Below are 23,737 nucleotides of genomic sequence, written 5' to 3' on the forward strand. Positions count from 1 at the left end.
ACGGTTAAAAATCGTATATTTATTCAATTATTAATTACCTATAATAGTATTTAGTTAAACATTTTTAACTAGGTCTCAGTGTAAGAGTAAGAGGTATATAATACTAAAAACATTAAAAATTAATGAGGTTTTTATTTAAAAAAAAAAAATCTGAGAACGTCATTGTGATGCTAATAATGTAAAAATGTAAATAGTAAAACCCATTTGGTGTAGATTGAAAAAAATGTATCAAAAATCTGTAATACTGTCAGTAAAATCAAATCATGTGAGTTGAATAATATATTATACCCGTTTTTTTTCTCAATAAAAATTCAAGACATTTTTGACATATTATTATATGTATTATGTCATAACAATCATCGACGAATTTATCAGAAATCGCGTGCATATAATAATATCATATTATTGAATATTTATATGCAATATGCATAATACGTGTATATTGATGCATTTTCTATAGGACCCTTTTAAAGCCAATGCCTATGCAATTTTCTCGTTGAATATGTTTTTTGTGACGTGAACTTTGTAAGTTCCTATATTGATCGTATACTTGTTTCCGATATAGTACAAGATGGGTGAGTGACTTACACGCTGATGAGTGCACGTGTGCGTGTGTAATAGGTACACGGGTAATAGCGGTTGAGTTGCAGTGAAATTTGCGTCGGACGGCAGCTTACGAAAATCGATTGTACAGTGCCAAACGGAAAATTATAATAAGCATTTATTATATATATCGTTATCTGTTTCATTACGTGTTTCTGGAACAATTATTTTAGAACACTCGTAATCAAATCGAATAACATATTCCGTGAGAATCCCATATACTGTTATATTATACAACTATATATTATATGCAAGTAAACAGCGCCTATAGGTACATTGTAACGCAGAGATGTATTGCTTAATATGCAGTATATTATATTATACGTCTTGTGTCTGCGAAAAATATATTTTCTCATGGTTTTTAAGATTTGTTTTAAAACACCGTATCGAGCAGGATGATCTTCCGTTCAAATGTCGACGTCCGAGATCCAAAAACGATCCATTAAATCAGCTATCGTGTACACTGTGAAAAATTTAAAAACAATTAATCTTCGGGAACTCGCACCATCTATATATACGTTGTTATTTCGTAGATCGTGTACACTCGTACGTCGTTTATACCTAACCTTATTGTTAGAGTGATTCGGTGCTGTCGTTATTATATTATTTTCTATGTTCTTATAAAACTACACTGGGAATAATTTTACACGCGGAAAATAACGTGCGTCGGATGGAAATGTTATCGAATATAATATCTAACAACGGTAAATAACAACATCATTTGTTATATTTTTTTTTTCGGGTGATACGAATGTCTTACAATAAATTTCGATAACTATCTCAGGGTGTACCGCACCCAATATGTATATATGTTATATATTTTTTAATGAATTTCAGTTCAACGAGTTAGGATCGGAGCACGTGTACTCATAGGATAGGTATCTATAAAGTTTAGGTATAAATAATAATAACGAAAAATGTCTCCACTTTTTAGAAATTAAGTTCACGTAATGTCCGTGTTTGTACAATCGCCAAAGCATTTTAGCTTTCTAGCTGATCCGTACAGAAAACTAATTATAATGAGAGTTGGAAAGAAACCAAATACGTATTACAGCCTATATATAGGCGTATATATGAAATCGTGTGTAATAGTTCCATTGATAAAACGGTATAATTATTATCTGCTATATTTGAATAACATTTGACACAGACCTCACATAATCGGTGTAAAATATTGTTTTTCGCGTGTGTATTGATAGTTAGGCAATATTCAATACTATTACGAGCTGTATTTTATTATTATATATTGTGTAGGTACAAACTATCAACTCAATAAACAAAAATTTATTTTTAAATTAAAATGGGCTAGGCAGAAAAAAAGAATATTGAACAAAGAAAAAGAATCATGATATAAGAAATAATTGGATTAATGAAAATGGACAGTAATCATTTTAGAAAGTAATATAATTTATATTAAAGTAAGAGATTATTATTGGACATATCGCATTTTCTAGGTACGTGCGTACAACGACAAATATTTCCCAAATAATTGAAGGACAAAATACGTATTTGTAATGAATTTATATAACACAAATGACATTTGCATAACATCAGTAAGTGATAATAACAATAATAATAGGAAAAATTCGGTCACCAAAATAATGCCAATATAAAACTTAATATGTTTTTGAATTTAAAATATTATGCTGAAAAAATTTCTTCATTCCCATTTGGTTATTTTTTATCACTCTACATCCGGTTATTCTTTATAGACCTTAACGATTATAAATTATTATATTGTACAATGTATATGATGTTTTTATATTCAAGTGCATAATATTATATCGAAATAATATCATTAACTATATAGGTATTAATGTATTATGCGTCTATATACTCTATATGCATCTTCGGTGTATTATAGTAAAAGTCAATTCAAAGTCAACGAACGCTAATTGGTAATTAAATAATATTTTATTTGATTAAAAATAAAATCGAATACGTCATAATATTATGTACGTATAATATGAGTACCAAAGTAAATGTAACGTTGAATTTTTTTCTGTGATGCATTTCAATGTAATTAATACTACCTATTACTGCGCAATCGAGTGTAATATATTATAGCTATAACTATTAAATAAAGCTACTATATAATATGATAACCTATTACGATCGAACAATTAGCAAACTGAACATTTACATTTTACCTTTAACCGAAATCTAATTATAAAATATAAAAATATACATAAGATAGGTACTATGTATAGATGATTTCAACACCGGGAATGTATTTACGGAAATTAAAAACGAGAAGAGATAGTTATTTCATTTCAAACTTTCATTTACCTCGAAATTCAAATAATATCTATCAATAATATATTTAATTATATTGCCGAAAAAATAAAAACGTACAAAATATATGATTATCAATTTACAGCCGATATATACAATAATCTCCAATGAATTTTTAATAAACCGTTACTTTATACCCACTCACGTTTTTATTCACAAAATGATGAGCGTATAGATCTGTATGGAACGCATATGGTGGTCATTATAAATGACTCAATATCGTAAAAGAAAACCGTTTTAATTGTAAAGTGCCCGTTATACTATTCGGTATAATAAACTATATAATAATTAATAATATATGCGGCATGAAAACACCTGTTATACTAGAAATGTTCAAGAAAAAATTAAATTACACATTATACGTATAATGTACATACGTTGTTTCCATATAGTTATTATTTAAAAAGTTAGTTAAGGATTTTAAAAATTGGCAATGTTTTTAATAAATTCCGTTTTCGTTTTTATTGTAATGTAAAAGAAATTAAAGTCGTTTGTGAAGCTTGTTATTCGATTAGCGCGGTTCCGGACTCTTCCATGCGTATAAACGAACAATTTTATTTATCATTATTGCGTATAATATTATAATGTGTAAGATTATGATGGCTATGATGGGTATAGGTACGATGCTCCTGAACAATGACGTGTGATGAGAGACAAAAAAAAAGAAAAATAGAACGATCAATAAAACACAATAATATAATAATAATAATAATAATAATAATAGTATATAATTGATCATCTCGACTTTCACTTTAATCAATTTGATTTCCGTTATTTTTGTTTCGTTACGATTGAAACAATAAATACTTCAAATTCATCAGGCGTAATAGTATTATTTTTATTACTATTATTATCATTACCGATCGTATATACTATATAGTATGATGAGCAAGTACTCGGCGGTGACCAGTAACAGTTATTACGAAAATCGTTCTTCTTCATTTGCTCTGTTGCGGTACAGGCTGTAATATAATTACGATTCAGCTAATGATGACCCGGGTCATACCTGCAGTGCAAGTGTAATATAGGCTCACAGATTTCCACCGCCACGGCTATAATAATCGCTGCCCATCATCAACATATAACATAAATTATTATACGCATGTATGCAGCATTTTTAGCGGCTATTTATCCGAATTCCTTTCTCTTCTCAAAGAGTTTCCGATAACCACGTAGGAGATATGTATGCGTTTAAGTCATATCGAACTTTTCGCGCGTCTATAATATATAGGTAGTCTCCGCGAACGCGCCGTTTGGTTTTCACTTCCGCGCTTGACGCGGGCGTAGTGGCCGTCGTTTTGAAAGTGAAAATGATTGTTTTGTAAGAAAGCAAAAATAAAATGTATACATATATATAAAAAAAAAAAAAAAAAATTATGAAAAAATAATAACGCATCATCGTAGTTATATTATCGTTTTCAGGCTCGCGCAGTTATTTCTCTCTTGTTGCCCGCGCGATGTGTGTGCGTGCTCACTGTAAAATATAATATGTACACGTGAATGAATTATTAATTTTCAAACGTTGTTCAACGACACAGCACAACAATAGCTTCGTTCGATATGTCACACTTGTCATCATGAGCACACGCATGTGTCAACGACGGCGGCGACGGTCCGGTCTGTCGCCGTGTAAAAGTGAAAAAAATAAAAATCGTACTTATATATTATTATTATACACATAATAATGACGCACACCCACGTAATTGTTTTCTAGATTGGCCAGTAGACAACAAACAGTGGCTGCAGCTGCAGTCCGGCGGCACTCCTTAACGCCCGGAATTGAGTATATAGGCATATAACTATATATATCTATAACGATTTAAGTCGACCGCAGTGTACTCGATGAAAATCAACCGCAACGAAATTTTCTCACTGAGATTTCATGTATAGGTACATGGTTTCCCGGGCTAGAATAAAATTCGTACTTATTGTCGACCGTCTCTGCAGCTGCAATTGATCACCTATCCAAACAATACATTGTCATCGTGTTTTATTATCAGATGTAAGCTATACAGGGCGCTTCACTGAGAATTATTATGTATAAACTCACCCCCATTTTTTTGTAATATTATACATTTATTTAAACTATTATATTATTTCTGAAATTTTTTAAATATAAATACTTACGAATATTTATGAACCATATTTTTTAATCATCAGATATTTGAATCATTTAAAAGGAATGTCATAGGTACAAAAATTTCTTGATTCAAATGATAACAATGATAATTATCTTAAAAATGTTAATATAAGTATTGAAATTAAAGTTTGAACTAGTAGTTTTGAGTTATTAAGATAGTTATTATAATAGTGAAAAATTGTTCTACACAAATATAAAATACTATTCGATATAGTAATTATTAATCAATACTCGCAAATTTTAAATTTTTTATAGATATTACAATTTTAATATAGATTAATATTTATTAGATAGGTACTAATAGTTTTCAAATATTTTTAGACCTCATATCTTCTAAAGCTAAGACTTAAGAACATTGAGTTAAATAACTCAAAAACTAGTTGTTTAATTTCAATTCAGATAAGTACATAGATAGAGATTAAAAAAAAAAAAAAATTTTAAAATAAAATCTGATAGTTCCTATATGCACTTAAAAATAACAAAAATCATAATTTAAATAAAATGGATATGGGGTTTGAATCACTATTTGAATATGTCATAAGTAGCCCCTCGATGAAATGAAAACTATGTTTTTTTTTTTTTTACTTCTCTGAGAGTTCTTTCATATTTTCCCGTTTTCCTCTAGCAGCGCTCTGAACTCTGCAGTACTCGATAGTGGACATATTACTCGTACTCGGACGATATGCGTCTGCAAAATTAAAATTCATAACGTATAATATATTAAGCGTATTAGCTGTAGTTTACTCATATTCATATATAGTTTTCATTCGATACCTAGTAATTATTATTACAACATCGCTGTGACGATGATCTCAGTGTCGTCAACCTGTTGCCGGCCCGGAGACGACGCAACTCGCGTTTACACACACGATACATAACACGCGTATTATATTTAAATATACATAATAAATGGTATGTATGCGTATGTAGTACGCGTAGTTGTGTAGTAGCCATCGCAACAATATTATGTGCATTCGTATGTGTACGTATACGGCGGCGCTGGACATCGGGACTAATCGATTCGTTTGTATTGTACGTGTAATTTTTACGAGTGAAAGTCAACGTTTTCTTTACATTTTAATATTTCATGTTTTTGCAGCTCGTCATCGCGACTTGCGGGCACGATACATCTTTTATGTACATATTTTATAATTATAACGGAAGCGCCGCATGACCCTTTAAAGTCAGTATTTTTTTTTCCATTTCGTCGCGTCTACCGGTCAACATTTTGCGATAACCTCGCCGACGTCATTACTCTCTTGTGCGGTGGTGTAAAACCGTTTGCAACAGAACTTTTATACAGCATAACACTGAATTCGACTTCTTTGACTACGCGCGGGCCTCCTACCCACCCGCATCCGTTGTAAACGTTATGTTATTATCAGTACAACGGTTACTACTCGTATACCGTGCATTGTGCGCGAAAAACTACAAGGTAGCTACACGACTTACAGCTGGTACCTACATAATATACGACGTGGTGGGCATTATCGGACAACCAGATCGCGGACGTGACGTCGAGTAATACACCAATTTTCCGTAAAATAATACATCATAATAACAGTATATAATAGTAAAATATAACATCGTAACGCGGTCGGCCTGCAAGTCGTTATTTCGTTTTAACGCGTGCAGAATCTCTCGTTTTGCTTGTGTACACATAATAATATTATTATTATATATATATGTATTATATACGGAACTGTGCACACTTTTCTTCTCGTCCTATTCCAAGGTTCCCGTCGGCAGTAGCGGTAGAGACTGTTTGTGTTTACGTATATATCTCTACATATATCTCTATATATGTATAGTAGTACGTACCCACGCCGAACGACCGTACGAAATGCACATATAATATATATTTTTATATATACACTGACGACTGACCCCGACGACCTTAATACTTTCATTTCTCTTCTCGTACATATTATATATACACGACGACCATTTAATCGACTCGCGATGATATTATTAAAAGACACGTACACGCACCGCTCACACACACACACAATCAAACACACGCACACTCGTACACACGGTTTTTTCCCCAGATTCCTGGTGCTCTTCTTTACACTCGCGGCGGGCACGCATTGTGAGTTATGATGTTTTTTTCCCCTTTCACCACTGTTGGCTATAACGTCGTATAGCGTATTATATAGTCATCCGCGACAGCGTCCCGCCGATCGTAAAACGCATTTATCGCCCATATTTACGTCACAGCATCCGCGATCCGTGCACCTAAAAATGTCCGTCGTCTCCGTACACGCAATCGTCCGAACAGCGAGAATAGTCGTCATCGTTTCGTCGATCAATCTGATAATGCCCCGCGACGTTTACTTCGTAACAATATTTTATTTTATTACATACATATAGGTATATAGGTATAATATATTGTATAGTGATGATGAGTGAATGTAGTTATAAAACGTGTAAAGAATTTGTGTAGGTTGTGGATATATAGACAGGGCCGGATAAGAATATAAGATGCTTGGAAAAATCTATCTATAGAGATTCTAGATACAAGATATACAGTATACATTAAATGATATTTTCTAAAAAATTCTATAGAAATATTATAGTCAATAGATATTTCATATTTTTACTTTTATATAGAAACGATTATTTACAAGAAAAATCGATAAAATGTAAAATACTTAAATATTAATTATTTAACTTAATATTAGTTATATAGTTAAACTTACTTCTAACAATATATATATATATATACTCGTATATAAGGTGTAACAAGATTATTTAACAAACTTCCATTACAAATGTTTATTAAATAGTCCTAGTACACACTGTATATATTAGGTCAATACTCAAACAAGACGAGTGATAATAAATCAGAACACCAGTTTGTCAGGATTCTGGATAAGTAATAAAAACAATTACCTATACCTACCGTTTTTAAATTTTATTTTAACCATTATATAAAGTTAGAATTGTTCATACGTGACTTGGTCTCAATGCACCTTACCTAAACAGCGTACACGCATACATCATTATATCTGTGTTTAATAAATAATAATGATTTGATTTTTTTCCGTATTTCAAAGTTTTACCAATAATTTTGAGATTTCAAATTATAAATGTTTTCACTTGTATCAAGTATTTTAATGAGTAAAAAATAAAAAGATGTAAGATAGGTTTATAAAAAAATCAAAAAGTATCTATTAATAGAAATATATTAAAGATAAAAGATTGTAATATGCGTACAAATGTATGTTATAATGTACTTAAGAATTAAGATACTGCTCAATTCCGTGTATTTAAGAGCAAAGAAAATATAAAAACAAATTTGGATCTCTATAACGATTATAAGATGTATTTATTCACTTAACTGCAGCATGAACGAATTCCCTGTTGGCCGTTGAGGTCATCGTCGTATAGTAGTGTTCTATTATTAGAAATACCATCTTCTCCTAAAGAAAAAGAAAAATAATTAAATGTTGGGAAATAGCGGGCGACGAATAAACGGTCCGTAAATGTCAATCATATTATACAAAGGTAACATCCACATCATCACATTATTAATATACAGATATAATTGGTGAGCTACTTTAATTTAATTCCTTTAACTTCGTTTACGTATACGACCTAGTTAATAATTGTCATCAACATTTCATAAGTTTTGTTTTTGATTGTTTATATAATAATTTTATGAACGCATTGTTTTTGTTTTTTGTTTCTAAATAGTCATTATAATATTATGTACTCTCTCTATATATATATTAATAAACTGCACGGCCATCTTCTTGTATAAAATATTAAAATGTATTCCAAACGCGAATCCTGCGAAACGGATAATGATCATCTTTTTAAGCGAAATATTATGAAAACACGTAATGCACGTATACGTAATAATATAATCAGCTGTTATAAATTATAATATATTGGAATACAGGCGGATAAAAAATTAAATAATACTCAATAAGCTTGTCCGGGAAGAAAAAAGATTTTGAAACATCCTGGGTATTGCATTGATGATATAATATAGCTCCTGTGCCTGCAGAAATAATATTATAGTGAGAAAACTAAATAATAATAATAGTTACTAAGTGTGCGCGGCGACGGGTGAATAATTATATACCTCTCGTGTGAATCATAATTTATTTGGTACACATACTATAATAAGTCTTCACAATAATGTACTTAATACCATATAATATATTAGACGTATAATATTGTAGTATGTATAATAATATAGGTATAGCAATATCGTGCGTGGTTTTAAATACGTATATGAATAGCTGCACTGCCTTTATTTGTACATAATAGCAAAGGTATGTAGGCATTAAGAAATTAACTATACATAGTTAATTTTAATCAAAATATTTAACTAAATAATTTTATATTTGAAAATAGATTCAAATTACAATGAAATAGTTAAATAGTAGGAATATGTATATTGTATACGTAACAGATAAAATATATGTAGTTAACTACTCGTATATAAATGTACCAAGATTACTTATATATTATACTTATGTCATACAGTGTATAAATTTAAAATAATAGAAAATAATATTCATTACAATATAATATACTGTTTAAATTAGTAAAAAGTTAGATGGTATAAAAAAATTAAATAAATTTAAATAAAATAAAATAAATGCTTCAAATCGAGAATGTTTTATAACTAATCGTATAATATGATGTTAATTATTAGAGTTTTCAGCAAACATAAAAACATTTACAGGATAATATACCAATTAGTTTGTTTTAATAAATAGAAGAAAAATTATTGATTTATTTCTTCAATTCATTGGTTTATCATACAATTTAAACGTTTAAGTAATTCAGGACAATCGGTAATAATAATTAGTAGGTAATAATTAAAATACAAACTTCACTATAGATTAATAAATTGTCCATTGCAATAATTCAAATTTTTCAATTAGTTTGGCAAATAATAGTTAAATATATCAAGCTATTATCTTCGACATATGTTGAAAGTTAAAATTTTTAAAAAAAAAAATCGTTTAGCCAAGATGTGGACAAAGATTTAAAATTAAACAAACACAATTAATATTTCTTAATTTAATAATTTAATAGACATAAACATATAATTTATCAAAGCCACTATAAAATGTATAATAAGAAAGAATTATAACATACTGCATTTTTAACAAAATGGTTAGTTGTTTAATAAAAAATAAAAATTTTAAGATTAGATACTATTATCTGATCTAGATCTCGATGATAAAAAAAGAATAAATCATTATTTTGGTAACTTTTAACCTAAAACTAAATGTTCATAACGTTAAATTCAATTATTTTTATTATAATTATTATTATAATTGTATCGTGTGCAGCAACGTAATATTAATTGTTGATTATGTAGGCATTCAATTATTTTATATTACGATACTATAAACGACATACGTATACAGATATCTACCTAGTTATAAAGTTACAATATAGTATTTTGATTTTAGATACATATATCATTACACTGTGCTGGTCTGATGCTGCAATGACGCAATGGAATTTGTTTAATAAGGGGAGGTACGATGAATTTTACAATTACATATTTTACTCATATAAACTCGAAAGTTTATTATTATTTTTTTATTTGTATATTAATTACATAAACAAAAATCATGTAAGTACGATAAGGAAATTTTAGCGCCCCGCGCCCGTTGCCCGTAACCTAAACAATGGATAGAATCTGCAACTTAAGTAAATATAATATCGTACCGCTATTTAACAGTCTGTACAAGGTGCAGGTTACTTTATTGAATTATTAATTTTAAATTAGATATTTAAAACATAATATTATATTAAAAGTGAAGTTAATTTTTTTTTTTTTTGATTTAGTTTAATTAAAAAAATTTGTTTTTATATTTTAAAAAGCGCTGATTATCCCAAAACTAAGTATGATAAACGGTTCAAAAATATAGAGATCGTTGTTCAAAATTATCAAGATTTTGTTGAAAGTAATAGTGTATTGTACATTAATGTATAATGTATGTTACATTATGTTTATATGTTTCGAGCGTAATTTTTAAACTATACCTACTAGAAAAAAAATTACATTCCCAAACTCCAAATACAATTTAAAATATGTTCAATTATCTTTTAATATCATTTTACACCACTTTTAAAAACTTTTATTTAAAAAATTATAATATTTTGAAATCAGCAATAAGTTATCTAAAGAATAATGAGTCAAGGAACCGTGAAACCTTTCAAAATAGTTCCATGAATTATAATTAATTAACATACAATATACATATTTTAATTATGCGTTATAATTATTAATATTATATTATAAGTTCATATAGATGCATATTAGGTTGAGTTAAAGTAAGTAATAGTAACAACTACTCGTAATAGTAATAATATTAAGGCCAATGATTTTAGTGATGTACTGGTCAAGATTAGGTAGGTACCTACAGTTTTCGTTCCAGTTCAGTTAATTTATATAAAATATGTATTCAACACATTGTACTATATAAAAACTTAATTTCAATAGAGAAATGGATTTATATGATAGGTATAGCTTAATTTATATTCTATAAAATGTTGACAAAGGCTTATAATTTGTCACATTAGGTATATAAGTACTACATCTTTGTAGATGATCATAATAAAATTTAAAAAAAGTTCAATTAACCATTTTATAGTATGGAATGACAATAATAATTCAATAATATCAATTTTAGTAACATTAAAGGTATTTCTAATAACATTACGCCATTCAAAAATTGTTGGTCTTTAATGAAAAATAAACTATTCGAATAAATCGTATTTTCAATTTTTTTACTTACATATTATTATATAACCGGGTAGGTAACATATATATTTACATACATTATATTTAAATTTTGAATAATGGTTAAAAAAACATAATCTCTATTTAAACATTTTAAACTGTTTTGGGGGTGATGGATAGTCGTGTTGGAATTTTGAATAGCACTCTCGCGAGTCACAATGCTATACCTCGTAAGTCTCGTATTATTCAATATACGTAGTGTAGTATAGTATGAAGTTATTAGCTACGCATAGAATTTAAAACACAATATGCTCAACAAAAAGGGTGTTATATCTCTAAAACTCAACACCACCCTATACATTGCACAACTACATAAATTGTTATATGCCAAGTGAGCTACTTATAATATGTCATATAAATATATATATATATAATAATATATACTAATAGACAAAATAATTGAATAGACCATACGTAATAACTAGATAATAAAAGTCTGATGCCATGATAATAATAATAAAATTATTATAATATAATAGTATATAATGATGTAATTTGGGTGCTCATTTGGTGATAATAATAATTTGACACTAATAGATTGTTTCATAATAACAACAATACTAATAATAAATAATAATATAGGTTTATATTATTCCTTCGGTGTTCAATAAGTAAGTTTTTGACATAGTATGTGTATGTCTGATCACTTTTTATACTTTTCTGTATGTGCCCCGCGTGTATAATACATTATATACGAATATATAGGTGTCTACAAACTATTGCGTGTTTTACGTATTTTAATGCAGACATACATTACATTATACACAGATTACAAATTGTAATATACTATCTGCAGACGACAATTTGAACATTTACAATATTACTTTATTGTGTATTTGTGTTTACTCGCTTTCGACATTTTAGTATTCACTATGCTAGTGCGACATAAGTATCTACATATTATTATTGTAAGCTTACATTCTATAATCACGGTTTTTGTCGGAAAGATTGCGATATTAACTGTACATTTGGCATAATATAATATGCTTTAGTCAGTATATTTGTAATTTGTGGTTTTTTTTTTTTATCGTAAATTTTGAAAATATGGCCAATAATGATTAATGTTTTATATTTAATTTTTTTTTTAAATATAGTGTAATATTATGCTTATATATCGACGTGTTAACTGTAAAGTATGAGTTTTTACAGTTAATCTTGGCGAGTTGGTATAGTATTAACTTTTACCATTAATAATTTAAACAAGCATTTTTTTTTACTGTTTACTCTTGTACTTAAACGTAATAATTGTTACGTAAAACTCCGTACATCAATATTATATAAATATTTTTCATATGATTACGATTTGAAAGTTATCATATTATATCGGTATATACTATACAATTTTGTATTAATTTATTTACTTTTATCGCGGTTTTTCAGCAACACGTTGCAATGACGTAGAACTGCATTCAATACTTCAATAGGGTTTATTTAATCAATCTTTTATTGCAGATATCTACCTATAATACAAAAGAATTCATTAAATAGGCACATATAACTATAGTAAACATTCTAACCAATTGGTTAACACTTAATAATATATTAATATCTATAACAACTATAACAAATAAAATACACATATTATATATTTGTTATTCCGATGGTGATACTATGAAGAAAGTGTACCTTGGTAGTATTTTGATCTATGTTTCTAATTAACTCAAAGCCCATTTAATAGATCCGTCGATACGATCTCGAGTCTTAATAACTTTTTCTATAGTGTATACACGGCTAACATCAGTGAATTCCGTAGACTTATTATTGTGTTCTTCCAAACGATCGCCGACCAAACAATTAATATAATAAATCAACTGAATACCAATCGTTAAGATTTCTTTTAGACAGAAGATAAATGATTGAAAGATTCGAATAGCATTGTCGTTCCAAACAAAAAGTGAAAGACCATTAATGCATCGTTTATGACAACGACGACGACATGATGATGTTCGTGAAACAATCGGGTGTAATAATACAAAGTAATCGGACCCTTCGCCTTTCAAAAAAAGATTCACATGCATGTGTGATTATCTGTCCGTATACCTATTCTCCACCAAACATAACTACCACCACCGCCGCCACCGCGAACGGATAAGACCTGTTGAAGGGGAAAAAGAAGAAGCGAAGAAGGAAAACAATATTGAGGATTAGCCGTGAACATTCCGAACGAAAGTATCCAATACGTGGAAAAAATCAAAATAATGGTGTAGGTCGTTTAGGTAGGGGACCATGGACATCTCTCATGGTAGCGGGTGTGAACATCGCGCCCAAGAAGAAAGTGGCCAGTTTTCGACAGTCGGTTGCACAGGTCAAAACTCCTTCCGTGAACAAATTGTATTACCGGTATTGTTAAATATACGTACCTACGACAGTGTTTTTGTTTTACGTACACACTTTCCAACTATTGCGACAAACTGTTGCGTTCCGTGCGATGCTCTCTTTGCTTTAAACCTTTTAATACATTTTTTTCAAATAATATTTTGTTTTGAAAATTATGCATTTAAGAAATATCTAAAATTGATTTGACAAATCATTGGATACATACCATGGCCGGGCCAAAACAACTCCTACAAGTAAGTACAACTGTTAAATAATTTTAATAACCTTTTAAAATAACACCTAGTTTATTATAATAATAAAAATATGCATTTTTAATGATTTTCAAAATAAAATAATACTATATAAGTAATTTTAGATGTAGTAATTTTTACCTTATAATAGAGGGTCGGTAACCCGCGACCTGTGTAGCGATTTTATGTGACCCGCGACTACAATTTATAATTAGTATAAAAGTATAGAATACCACATTATGTTAGTTAATAAAAAAATGTAAACTTTAAATAAAATAAGGTGTATGGCACGTGAAATTTTATTTTTATTTTTTAGCCCTTGACATCAAAAAGATTGCCGAACCCTATGCCTTATAAGTTATAATATAAAATATGTAAATTAGCATAATTAAAAAAATATATTTAGAAATAAAATAAATAAACTATAATAAAATTAACAAATTAATTATCTACAAATATATAAAAATTAAAAATATGATTATGAATGTGTATAACGTACACAATATACAATTTAAAAATTTCCAAAAATATTATATTATATTTAATAGGTTACTTTACAGATTTTGAAGTTGATGATTTCATAAGATAAAAGTTTTTAATAAAAAGAAACTTCTTTTTAATTAGTGATATTGTTATTATTATTATAAGTAATAAATACAGAGTATCTAATTTTTTACGATAATTTCCATAAATAAAAATTGTATTGCATATATTATATTAAATATTAAAATAAGAAGGAGTAGGGATAGTTAGTAATTATAAATGTTACCTAAGGTCACGGTAAGTTAAATTCATTTAATAACTAAGTCATAACTAATTTTAAAGTTAAAAAAATGTAATTTTGTTTAAATATTTCATTTTAAATAATAGAAAATTATCATGACAGTTTTTGTCAAACAAAATATGTACGTTAAAGAAATTTATGAAATTAATATTCATTTAAATTAAATATTTTATTGTAATGGTATACCGATAACTTAATTATTTTTTTTAAATTTATTTTATGAACTATATTCATTCTATGATAAAAGTATTAAAAACAATTATTATTTTTTTTTTTGTAAGCTTACGGAACGTGACTAATATATTGATTTAAATAAAAGTATTTACATAAATTTCCAATTGCAATTATTCGCTTGACTCATCATTGTAAAGTATAAATTCGTTCACGTTTTTAGTAATTACAGTTAGTTTTATTTAAATATTAAAACGTCTAACAAAATAAATTCTTCACCTATACTTTTACTCTATTGTTTATATTTTTATTTAATGCATTATGTCCAGTTTGAGTAAATGTAACATCATCAAAATTACACCATCATGACAATACGGGAAATACTATTTCAAGTGATGTCAGAGATATTTTCCAGGACTTCAACAATTTGACCATTGTTAATTTGAGTTGTAAAGAATTCGCACGGTTTTCTCTCATTGTCTTTTTGCTCACTTTTTTTTAAAAATTTTTTCATCATTCACACTATAGATCACCTGCATTGTTCGCTGTCTTCCCTTATTATTGTAGCTACTGCACCAGATAATCTTAATCGGTCGTTTAAACGATGGAACGACCGGTAAAATATCTGTTATGTAATTAACGCGTCAGTCTCAAATCGTTTCTCTTGCTTATTGTTTTACATAATAATAATGTAATTATATAATACATTTTTAGGTCTGCTTGGTGATCACGTTCACGGTCAGTGCGCTGGGTTTGAGAAATGTCGACCAAACTAGACTTATAGCAGACAGGCCAAAAAACCAAAAGCCCACATCGTGGGACCAAAATTCTAACTTATGGAAAAACAAACAACAAAGTTCTGTTCCACCATATGCCGTAAAAATGGAGCCCATGGTGCATTACTCGCAACAAGATCCACTCTACTTAAATACAAATCATTCGGCCACATCAAAAATCGACTTTGATAGTCACGCAAGTGGTTCTGAATTTGGTATTTCGTCGAATTACGGTCCACCTAACCCAGTGTATGGTGTACCGTATCAACCAGACTATTACAAGGAACCGGAACCAATTATTGAAATTATTATAAAAGAATCTAACGAGTCACTTCCAGCGCCACCAACACCGCCACCCGTTCCTGTAACAAAACCGCAGAAAGAACCTGTTCAAGTTTTTTACGTAAAATATAAAAAAAATCCGAATTCATATGGTGATAAAGAAGACATTATATACGAACCACCTGTGCCTGCAATAACGCCTAGTACCGAGGCCGTCAGTGAAAGTGAAACAGTAATCTCTACGGAATCGTCTCCTCTTTATAATTACGTTACGGGACCTCCGGCTCCCAGTACTACGTATAGAACAATTATAAAACCAGATTCTGAAATTTACCATGGAACGGGACTTAAAGTAACGTTTGGAAAGACTGAATCAGACTGGAGCCCGTCAATAAATGAAGCACAAAAGAGAGACTCTATTAGTGAAGCAAGTGAAATTCAAAATAAAGTAAAAAAATCGACTGATCAAGAGTTTAAAAGAAGCTTTGTTCAACCCACGTCCGACTATCAACGAAGTAACAATAACTTTGAAACGCCACTTATCACTAATCAACCTCAATTTAATGGATTTAATACTCCAAAGCCAAATATTGACCATACGCAACAGCAGTTACGAAAACCTAGTCAGTCGGTACAAAACTACTTCCGAGAGGATAATCCTAGGCCAAACTTCCAAAGTCAAATACCAATCATAAATCAACAATTTAAACCTCAACAAAATAATTTCGAAGGGATTGTTGAACAAAGACCAATTGAATTCAAAGATAATTTCCGGAATCAACAAAATTACCAACAATCTAATAATCAGCCAAATTTTCAACAGTTAGCAAATCCATCAAATATTCAACAATTTACTAATCAACAAAATCATCAGCAATTAAGTAACTCACCAAATCTTCAACAACCAAATAATCTTCAATATCATCAACAACCAAATAATCCACAACATCATCAACAACCACATAATCCACAACATCATCAACAACCAAATAACCCACAACATCATCAACAACCAAATAATCCACAACATCATCAACAACCAAATAATCCACAGTATCACCAACAATTAAATAATCAACAAATTCAACAAAACCATCAACAATTTAATAATCAACAAAATCGTCCACAATTAATTAATCAACAATTTAATAATCAACAAAATCATCAACAGTTCATAAATCTACCAAGATTACCGTCAGATTTCCAACCAAATCCACCACACAGAAATACAGGTAATTTCCAAGAAAGACCTGTACAAATAAAAACAAATAATGAACGACCATTTATAAATAAGCCTTTTGAAAGTCGTCCACCTTTGAGTAAACCATTTGAAAGCCGACCTTTTGATAGCAAGCCATTTGAAAGTCGTCCTATCCAAGACAGTCATTTTGAAAATCGGCCAATATTTGACAGACCTTTCGAAAATAATCGACCAATTCAGAGCAGACCATTTGATAATAGACAAAATCAAGCTACAGTTAATTACAGACCAAACAAGCCCCCAACACCACATAATATACCCATAAATCCCAATCCATCGTTTGTACCAGTGGATAAACGACCGAACAATCCATTACCACCTCAACCGTCCAATTTTAACACTCATCCAACCGGTACAAAACACTCAGTTGATTTAGCTTTTTCCCCACAACAACAACAGCAACAGCATCAACAATTTCAACAACAACAATTTCAACAACAACAGTTGCAACAACAACAGTTTAGGCCCACCGAGACGCGTCCACTAGTCAACAACAATCCAACGTCGTTCCAACAACAGCCAATAATTAAGCAACAACAATTTTCACCGGAAATAAAACCTCAAATTTCACAATATCAAACAGTTAAGCAACAACAATTTATTCCTGAATTAAAACCATCAGAAATTCCACAGCTTCAAATCACTCCATCGCAAAGTTATGAAATCGAGCCAAAACAACAGCCAGCACAATCTGGCCAATTTGTTGAAACATATAATAGGTATCAACCATCAACACAAACAGAACAAAATTATTTTAGACCCGATAATAGCCCATGGCAAGTATCAAACCAACAACAAAGTTCGTTAAAAGTTCAACATCAAGAGTACAAAGAACAGTTAAGTCCGAGTACGATAAAAAATTCCATAGACACGACAAGTAAATCAATCTTAAAAACAACTGAAAAACCAGCATCATTTGTAACAACACAGTACAAAGAACGTAGTACACCAGTTGTTACAATGCCGACTCCCAAATCAACTACTACTGAAGCTGCTAAAAATGAGACCAAAAAACCAGACTTCAAAAATATCGCAGCGCTTCCGGATGAAGTTCCTGATGAATTGAGGGAACAGTTACTTTCTTCAGGAATTCTTGGTAACGCCGACATTCAAATATTAGACTACGATAAAGTGGGTGATATACCAATTGAAAATTTACCACCTGAAGCTTTAGAAAATTTATACGGTCAAGGCAGCGCTCCGGTACCATCGGTTGTCCTACCTCCGAATAAATCCAATGTTCAAATGAAAGTCGTCAAGTACGACCCTTCGACTGAAGAAGGAAGGAAAATCGAAAGTTCATACATTGACAGACCTAAGTCTCAAACTCTTGACCCGGTCGTCTTAAACGACACTGGATATAATCGTTTTTTACCATTGAACATTAACGGTACTCATTTTCCGATACCAGACTCACCGTTGTTGAAAAACAAATCCATCGGAAGTGTAGTTATATTATCACCAGTTGGCTACGATTTATCAGATGACCAGTCTCGACCATCTAGGAATACCGCGGTTAAAGTGAAAGGAGTTCATTTTGTTGTTGGCGATATTGTGAAAAATCTTGTTAAAGACCCAAATAGAGAAAATTTCAAGACTTGGCTAGAGAAGGAAAAAAATACACCTTCTGATGAGCAGTCGGTCGTCCTATTGGTCACTAAGTGAGTATATAATTACTAATTAGCTAAATATTAATTATTATCATCAGTTTTTAAATTTTAAACATTTATTTTTTAAATTTACAAAAACATTGAAATTATAACAGTATTTTAATAATTTAAATAAGTATTTAAGTATACTTTTATCATAACATTTAATATGGGTATTAAAATAATTATAGCAACTAATTATTATCTCCATATCTTTGTTGAAAATTTGAAACACACAATATATATAAATATATATAGTATGTACAATGTACATTGTGTTTATTACCAAAGATAATATATACCTACTAATATATATAATGCAAAATGTACTATGTACATTATACTCCGATGGTCGACATTATAGTCCGGGGGTGTACATAACATTTGTATTTTTGGTTTACTTTTATTTTAAATCGTTTAAATGCAAATTAGTTATATGCTAACATACTACGTATCGTATTTTTATTAAATGTCGGATATTAGTCGTTATTCGTTATTAAATTATTAATAACAAAATCAATTATCATTTTTTTCAGGCCAAATGGTAAGGAAAACAGAAAGGAAATTTACATGTATGACGTGACACACAATCAGGTCAACAAATTGTCGGGTGAATTGAGTGCAACTTTCGTAGATGTGGCCGAGTCAAACTCACAGAGTCACGATTTGGATAACCTATCGTCCGAAGAGGAGGTGGATGTATCCGGAAATAGCACTACCGATAATACTCCTGTCGTATCCGGTTACAGTAAGAAGAACGACTTCTCGGGCTCAATTGTTGCCAATGCCAATAATTAGACTGATCTGTTAAATGTGTTATTCTTAAAGTTTAATTTAAACTTGCAATTTTTTTATTAATAATTTCCTAAACTATAAAACAACAAAAAACACTACAAATAAATTCGTCTAATTTGTTTAATAAATATTTTTACTGATGAATTATACATTAGGTAATTATTATAGATTGCATAAAATATTATGGATTAAAGTAGGTATTTTTTACTACTTGTATAAATTTTATATTCCAAGTTAAAAATGTATTTAACATGCTCCGAATTCGAAATAAGTGTACATAAAATAGTATATAAAATAAAATAATATTATACTCTAATATAATAATAAAAATAAATTTTTTTTATACATATAAATTATTGATGAATTATAATTATTGGAATGTTTTGTATTAATTGATAAATAATCAGTACACTGTAATTGTATACACATTATAAATCTAAGTAATTTAATTGTATACTGTAGTATACAGTACTCTATATGTGCTCTACAAAAAAAAAAAAATACACATTAATATATATTTGAAAAATGTAACAGATACCTAGGTTCTACGTAGGTACGTTTTTACTAGGTATAGCGTAGATAGTACATACCTATAAATAATGGTATACTTGTAGAAAACTTATTATTCAATGCTAACAATGTAGTAATTAACATATAATATAACATAATATAATAATACGTGTAATTAATATATATTTTACCAATTTATTATTAGTCTATTAAATTGGTATTTTTTTTTTTGATTATTCTCGTAATATTCTCGACTTTTGTCTATCATAGATACAAATGTGATTTTATTATTGTAAATTATATTCAATAGGTAAACGAATACATATTTTAAACCAATAGTTTACGTTTATTTAGTTTTTGATGAATAATAATAATTACAATATAGACCTAAGATATTTAAAAATATTGTAATTGAAAATTGCACTATATTCATTCATTTTTTATAATATCGATTAGGCAGCTTTTTACGTTATCGAGTAATTCAATTCGTGTAAAGATATCATACATATGATTAAATATTTATTACGTTTTATTATTTTATTACACCATAATTCGTAAATGCATGCAAATAAATTTGAAACTAATATATTACAATATAGCAAACTCATATACACACACCGACGGCAGACGCAGTGTAAATATAAAACTTTATAATATTAGTACCATACCTGCTATGAACCATGATCATGTTCATGTAATATTATTGTCTATACGATTTATCCTATAACGCGTTAACATAGACTAAAGATATATGATAACAAGAACATATGAAGTAAATATTATACAATACATAATTAATGTGCGGATAATTTCGTACTTTAACATCAAACATATTTTTATAGGCATGTAAAATATATCGTAAACATACCACTGCTTTAATAATCTTAAACGCACTTAAAAGGTTAAAGGTTCAAAAAGAAAGTCACGATATAAGTAAGTATCTAGATAGGTATGTATTTTTATACTATGTGTTTAATGTATACGATCTGATTGACCTAGAAAGGACAGAATTCTTATGCTTCGTAAGAATAAAAGTGTAGTGGCATAACTCAAAAACAAATAGTGTTCTATTGAGTATTAATTCGAATATGGTATATAGGGGGGTTTCAGTTAAATATAGTATCTATATGTTAGTAGGTATAAGTGTAGATTAACGAAATATATCTCTAAATGTATGATAAGTAAATAACATCATAATATTATAAAACTAACTGTTATAATATTTTTGTAATATTATTTAGCTGTACACAAGTTATTTGGTTTATTCATTTATTGGTTGTATAATATTATACGTAGGTATATATTATAGATATTATTTTTATTGAATAATGGATCAATATTATAAAATACATAGTCATAAAAAAATTGCTTACATATACCTGCTACATACATTGGAAGTGGAAATCACAAGCCATTCAAGAAGTGTTATTGATTAAATATGTACATTTTAATACATATTTATAGTTTCACTTAGATAAAAACGATTTCACTCAAAAAAATTATGCTATTATTTATTTATTGTTACCTTTTAATTTTACATTAAAAGAAATCTGATTATTTATTTCATAATTGTTTATACAAATATGTACCTAATTACATTAATGCGCTTTTAATCTGTATGTCTTAATAATATTATCATGACTTCCACTACTGGTTTCACTCATAATATTATCTCCGTTTCTCGTATTTTATACTTAAAAATTGTCAATATTATTAATATTTCTTCTATCTAATGTATAAAAAAAAAAATTTTACATTCTAATACATAGGTACGAGAAACCTATTCATGTTATTGCATACTAGCATACTACACAAACACTAAAAACGTCTTACGTGAATGAATCTTTTAATCTTTTTAGGTTCATCAGAATAACAGTCCAATCAACATATAAGTACACTTTATCATTTCCAATTATATAAGCACGGGCAATACGTAATTTATTTAAAAGTCACAGTAAATATTTAATATATTATTTGTTTTTATTGACAAATAAATACGCATTGCAATTATAATGGATGATGGCTATATTGATCAAGAGAATCTAGGAAAAAAATCCCCAAAGCTATACATACCTAACTATTAGATACAGCTGTCCAAAATAATAAATAATAATAATAATAAAAATATATGAAATTTGAATAATAACTATTATAATATTATCTTGATCACACAGCTAGATTACGGAAAAATTAAAAATAATTATGACAATAATGAACAATGAGATGTCTAAAATAATAATTAATAATAATAAAAAAGTATAAAATTTGAATAATAACTATTATAATATTATCATAATATATAATAATATCGAATACATATCGAATGCTAAAGCTTTATTTTTGATTTTTATTTGAATTATAGAATATAAATATAAATATATAAATAATTATTATTTTTAATATTGATTAATAAGTACATATTATTATATTATATGAATATATAATATTGGTATATAAATATTTATTTATTTATAAACGGGTAAATGTCATTTAGTAATAATAGTATAGTAATTAAATACTATAATGTTTTAAATTCATTAATTAATTTCATAATCATAAGTAATGATATTATCTATACGAGATATATAAGTAAACTTTGCAAATTCGACAAAGCAAACTTTGGGGATTTTTTATCCGGGGGTTTTGTTTCCGGGATTTTTTTTCGAATACCGATCAAGTTTAGACATTGTCTCAAACACAGTTCATTGCACAATAGCATACACTTACTAAAATAACGTTTAATACCTAATAACCTATTGTTTAACTTTTGGGTTTATTACTCATACCCATATACTCGTATATTTTCCGTATAATCGTTTCAAACTATATTCGATATTTTTAATATTCTAATATTTGACTAATGGCTTATCAATTATATAAGTTTAAAGTTTGTAATGATTTCTTCAAAACTAGTAACTAATATCAAAAAAATAATCTAATAATTTATAAAAAATTAACCCCTTTCTAATATTGAGTCCTTGAAAAATAACTTAGTTTACTTAAATTTGAAATTAATGTCGTACCTACTAAAGTAGCAATTTAAAACGGTTTCTAGTAAAATAACATTTTATTAATACTTTTCAATGGCCTATATTCTTAATACAAACATAGATTGTTATATTA

The 23,737-nt window shown here is 28.6% G+C and overlaps 1 protein-coding gene and 1 long non-coding RNA gene across 3 annotated transcripts; both read left to right on the plus strand.

The window, feature by feature from the left end:
- The first annotated feature begins 1,636 nt into the window (after window positions 1-1,636).
- LOC126549362 (uncharacterized) lies at window positions 1,637-10,794 on the plus strand. Of its 2 annotated transcripts, XR_007603499.1 has the most exons (4): window positions 1,637-2,001; window positions 2,058-2,156; window positions 10,480-10,549; window positions 10,652-10,790. It is a non-coding gene; the product is annotated as an uncharacterized LOC126549362 (long non-coding RNA). The 2 variants fall into 2 exon arrangements; XR_007603498.1 differs by having other exon boundaries at window positions 1,647-2,001; window positions 10,480-10,794.
- A 3,288-nt stretch (window positions 10,795-14,082) lies between these two features.
- On the plus strand, window positions 14,083-20,795 carry LOC114126221 (myb-like protein AA). Its single transcript, XM_050198260.1, has 3 exons — window positions 14,083-14,389; window positions 16,056-19,321; window positions 19,846-20,795. Exons 1-3 carry the CDS (start codon window positions 14,363-14,365, stop codon window positions 20,105-20,107), a joined length of 3,555 nt encoding a protein of 1,184 aa, XP_050054217.1. The 5' UTR covers window positions 14,083-14,362; the 3' UTR covers window positions 20,108-20,795.
- Window positions 20,796-23,737: the final 2,942 nt, after the last annotated feature.

This window comes from Aphis gossypii, chromosome 1 (genome assembly GCF_020184175.1).
Source record: "Aphis gossypii isolate Hap1 chromosome 1, ASM2018417v2, whole genome shotgun sequence".
In the NCBI taxonomy this organism is placed as follows: Eukaryota; Metazoa; Arthropoda; class Insecta; order Hemiptera; family Aphididae; genus Aphis; species Aphis gossypii.

Bases quoted from the DNA above. Each gene is read 5' to 3' on its own strand.
- LOC114126221 (XM_050198260.1), top strand. From the start codon at position 14,363: ATGGCCGGGCCAAAACAACTCCTACAA. The intron at 14,390-16,055 runs GTAAGTACAACT...ATACATTTTTAG, and splicing joins GGCCAAAACAACTCCTACAA to GTCTGCTTGGTGATCACGTT. The intron at 19,322-19,845 runs GTGAGTATATAA...CATTTTTTTCAG, and splicing joins GTCGTCCTATTGGTCACTAA to GCCAAATGGTAAGGAAAACA.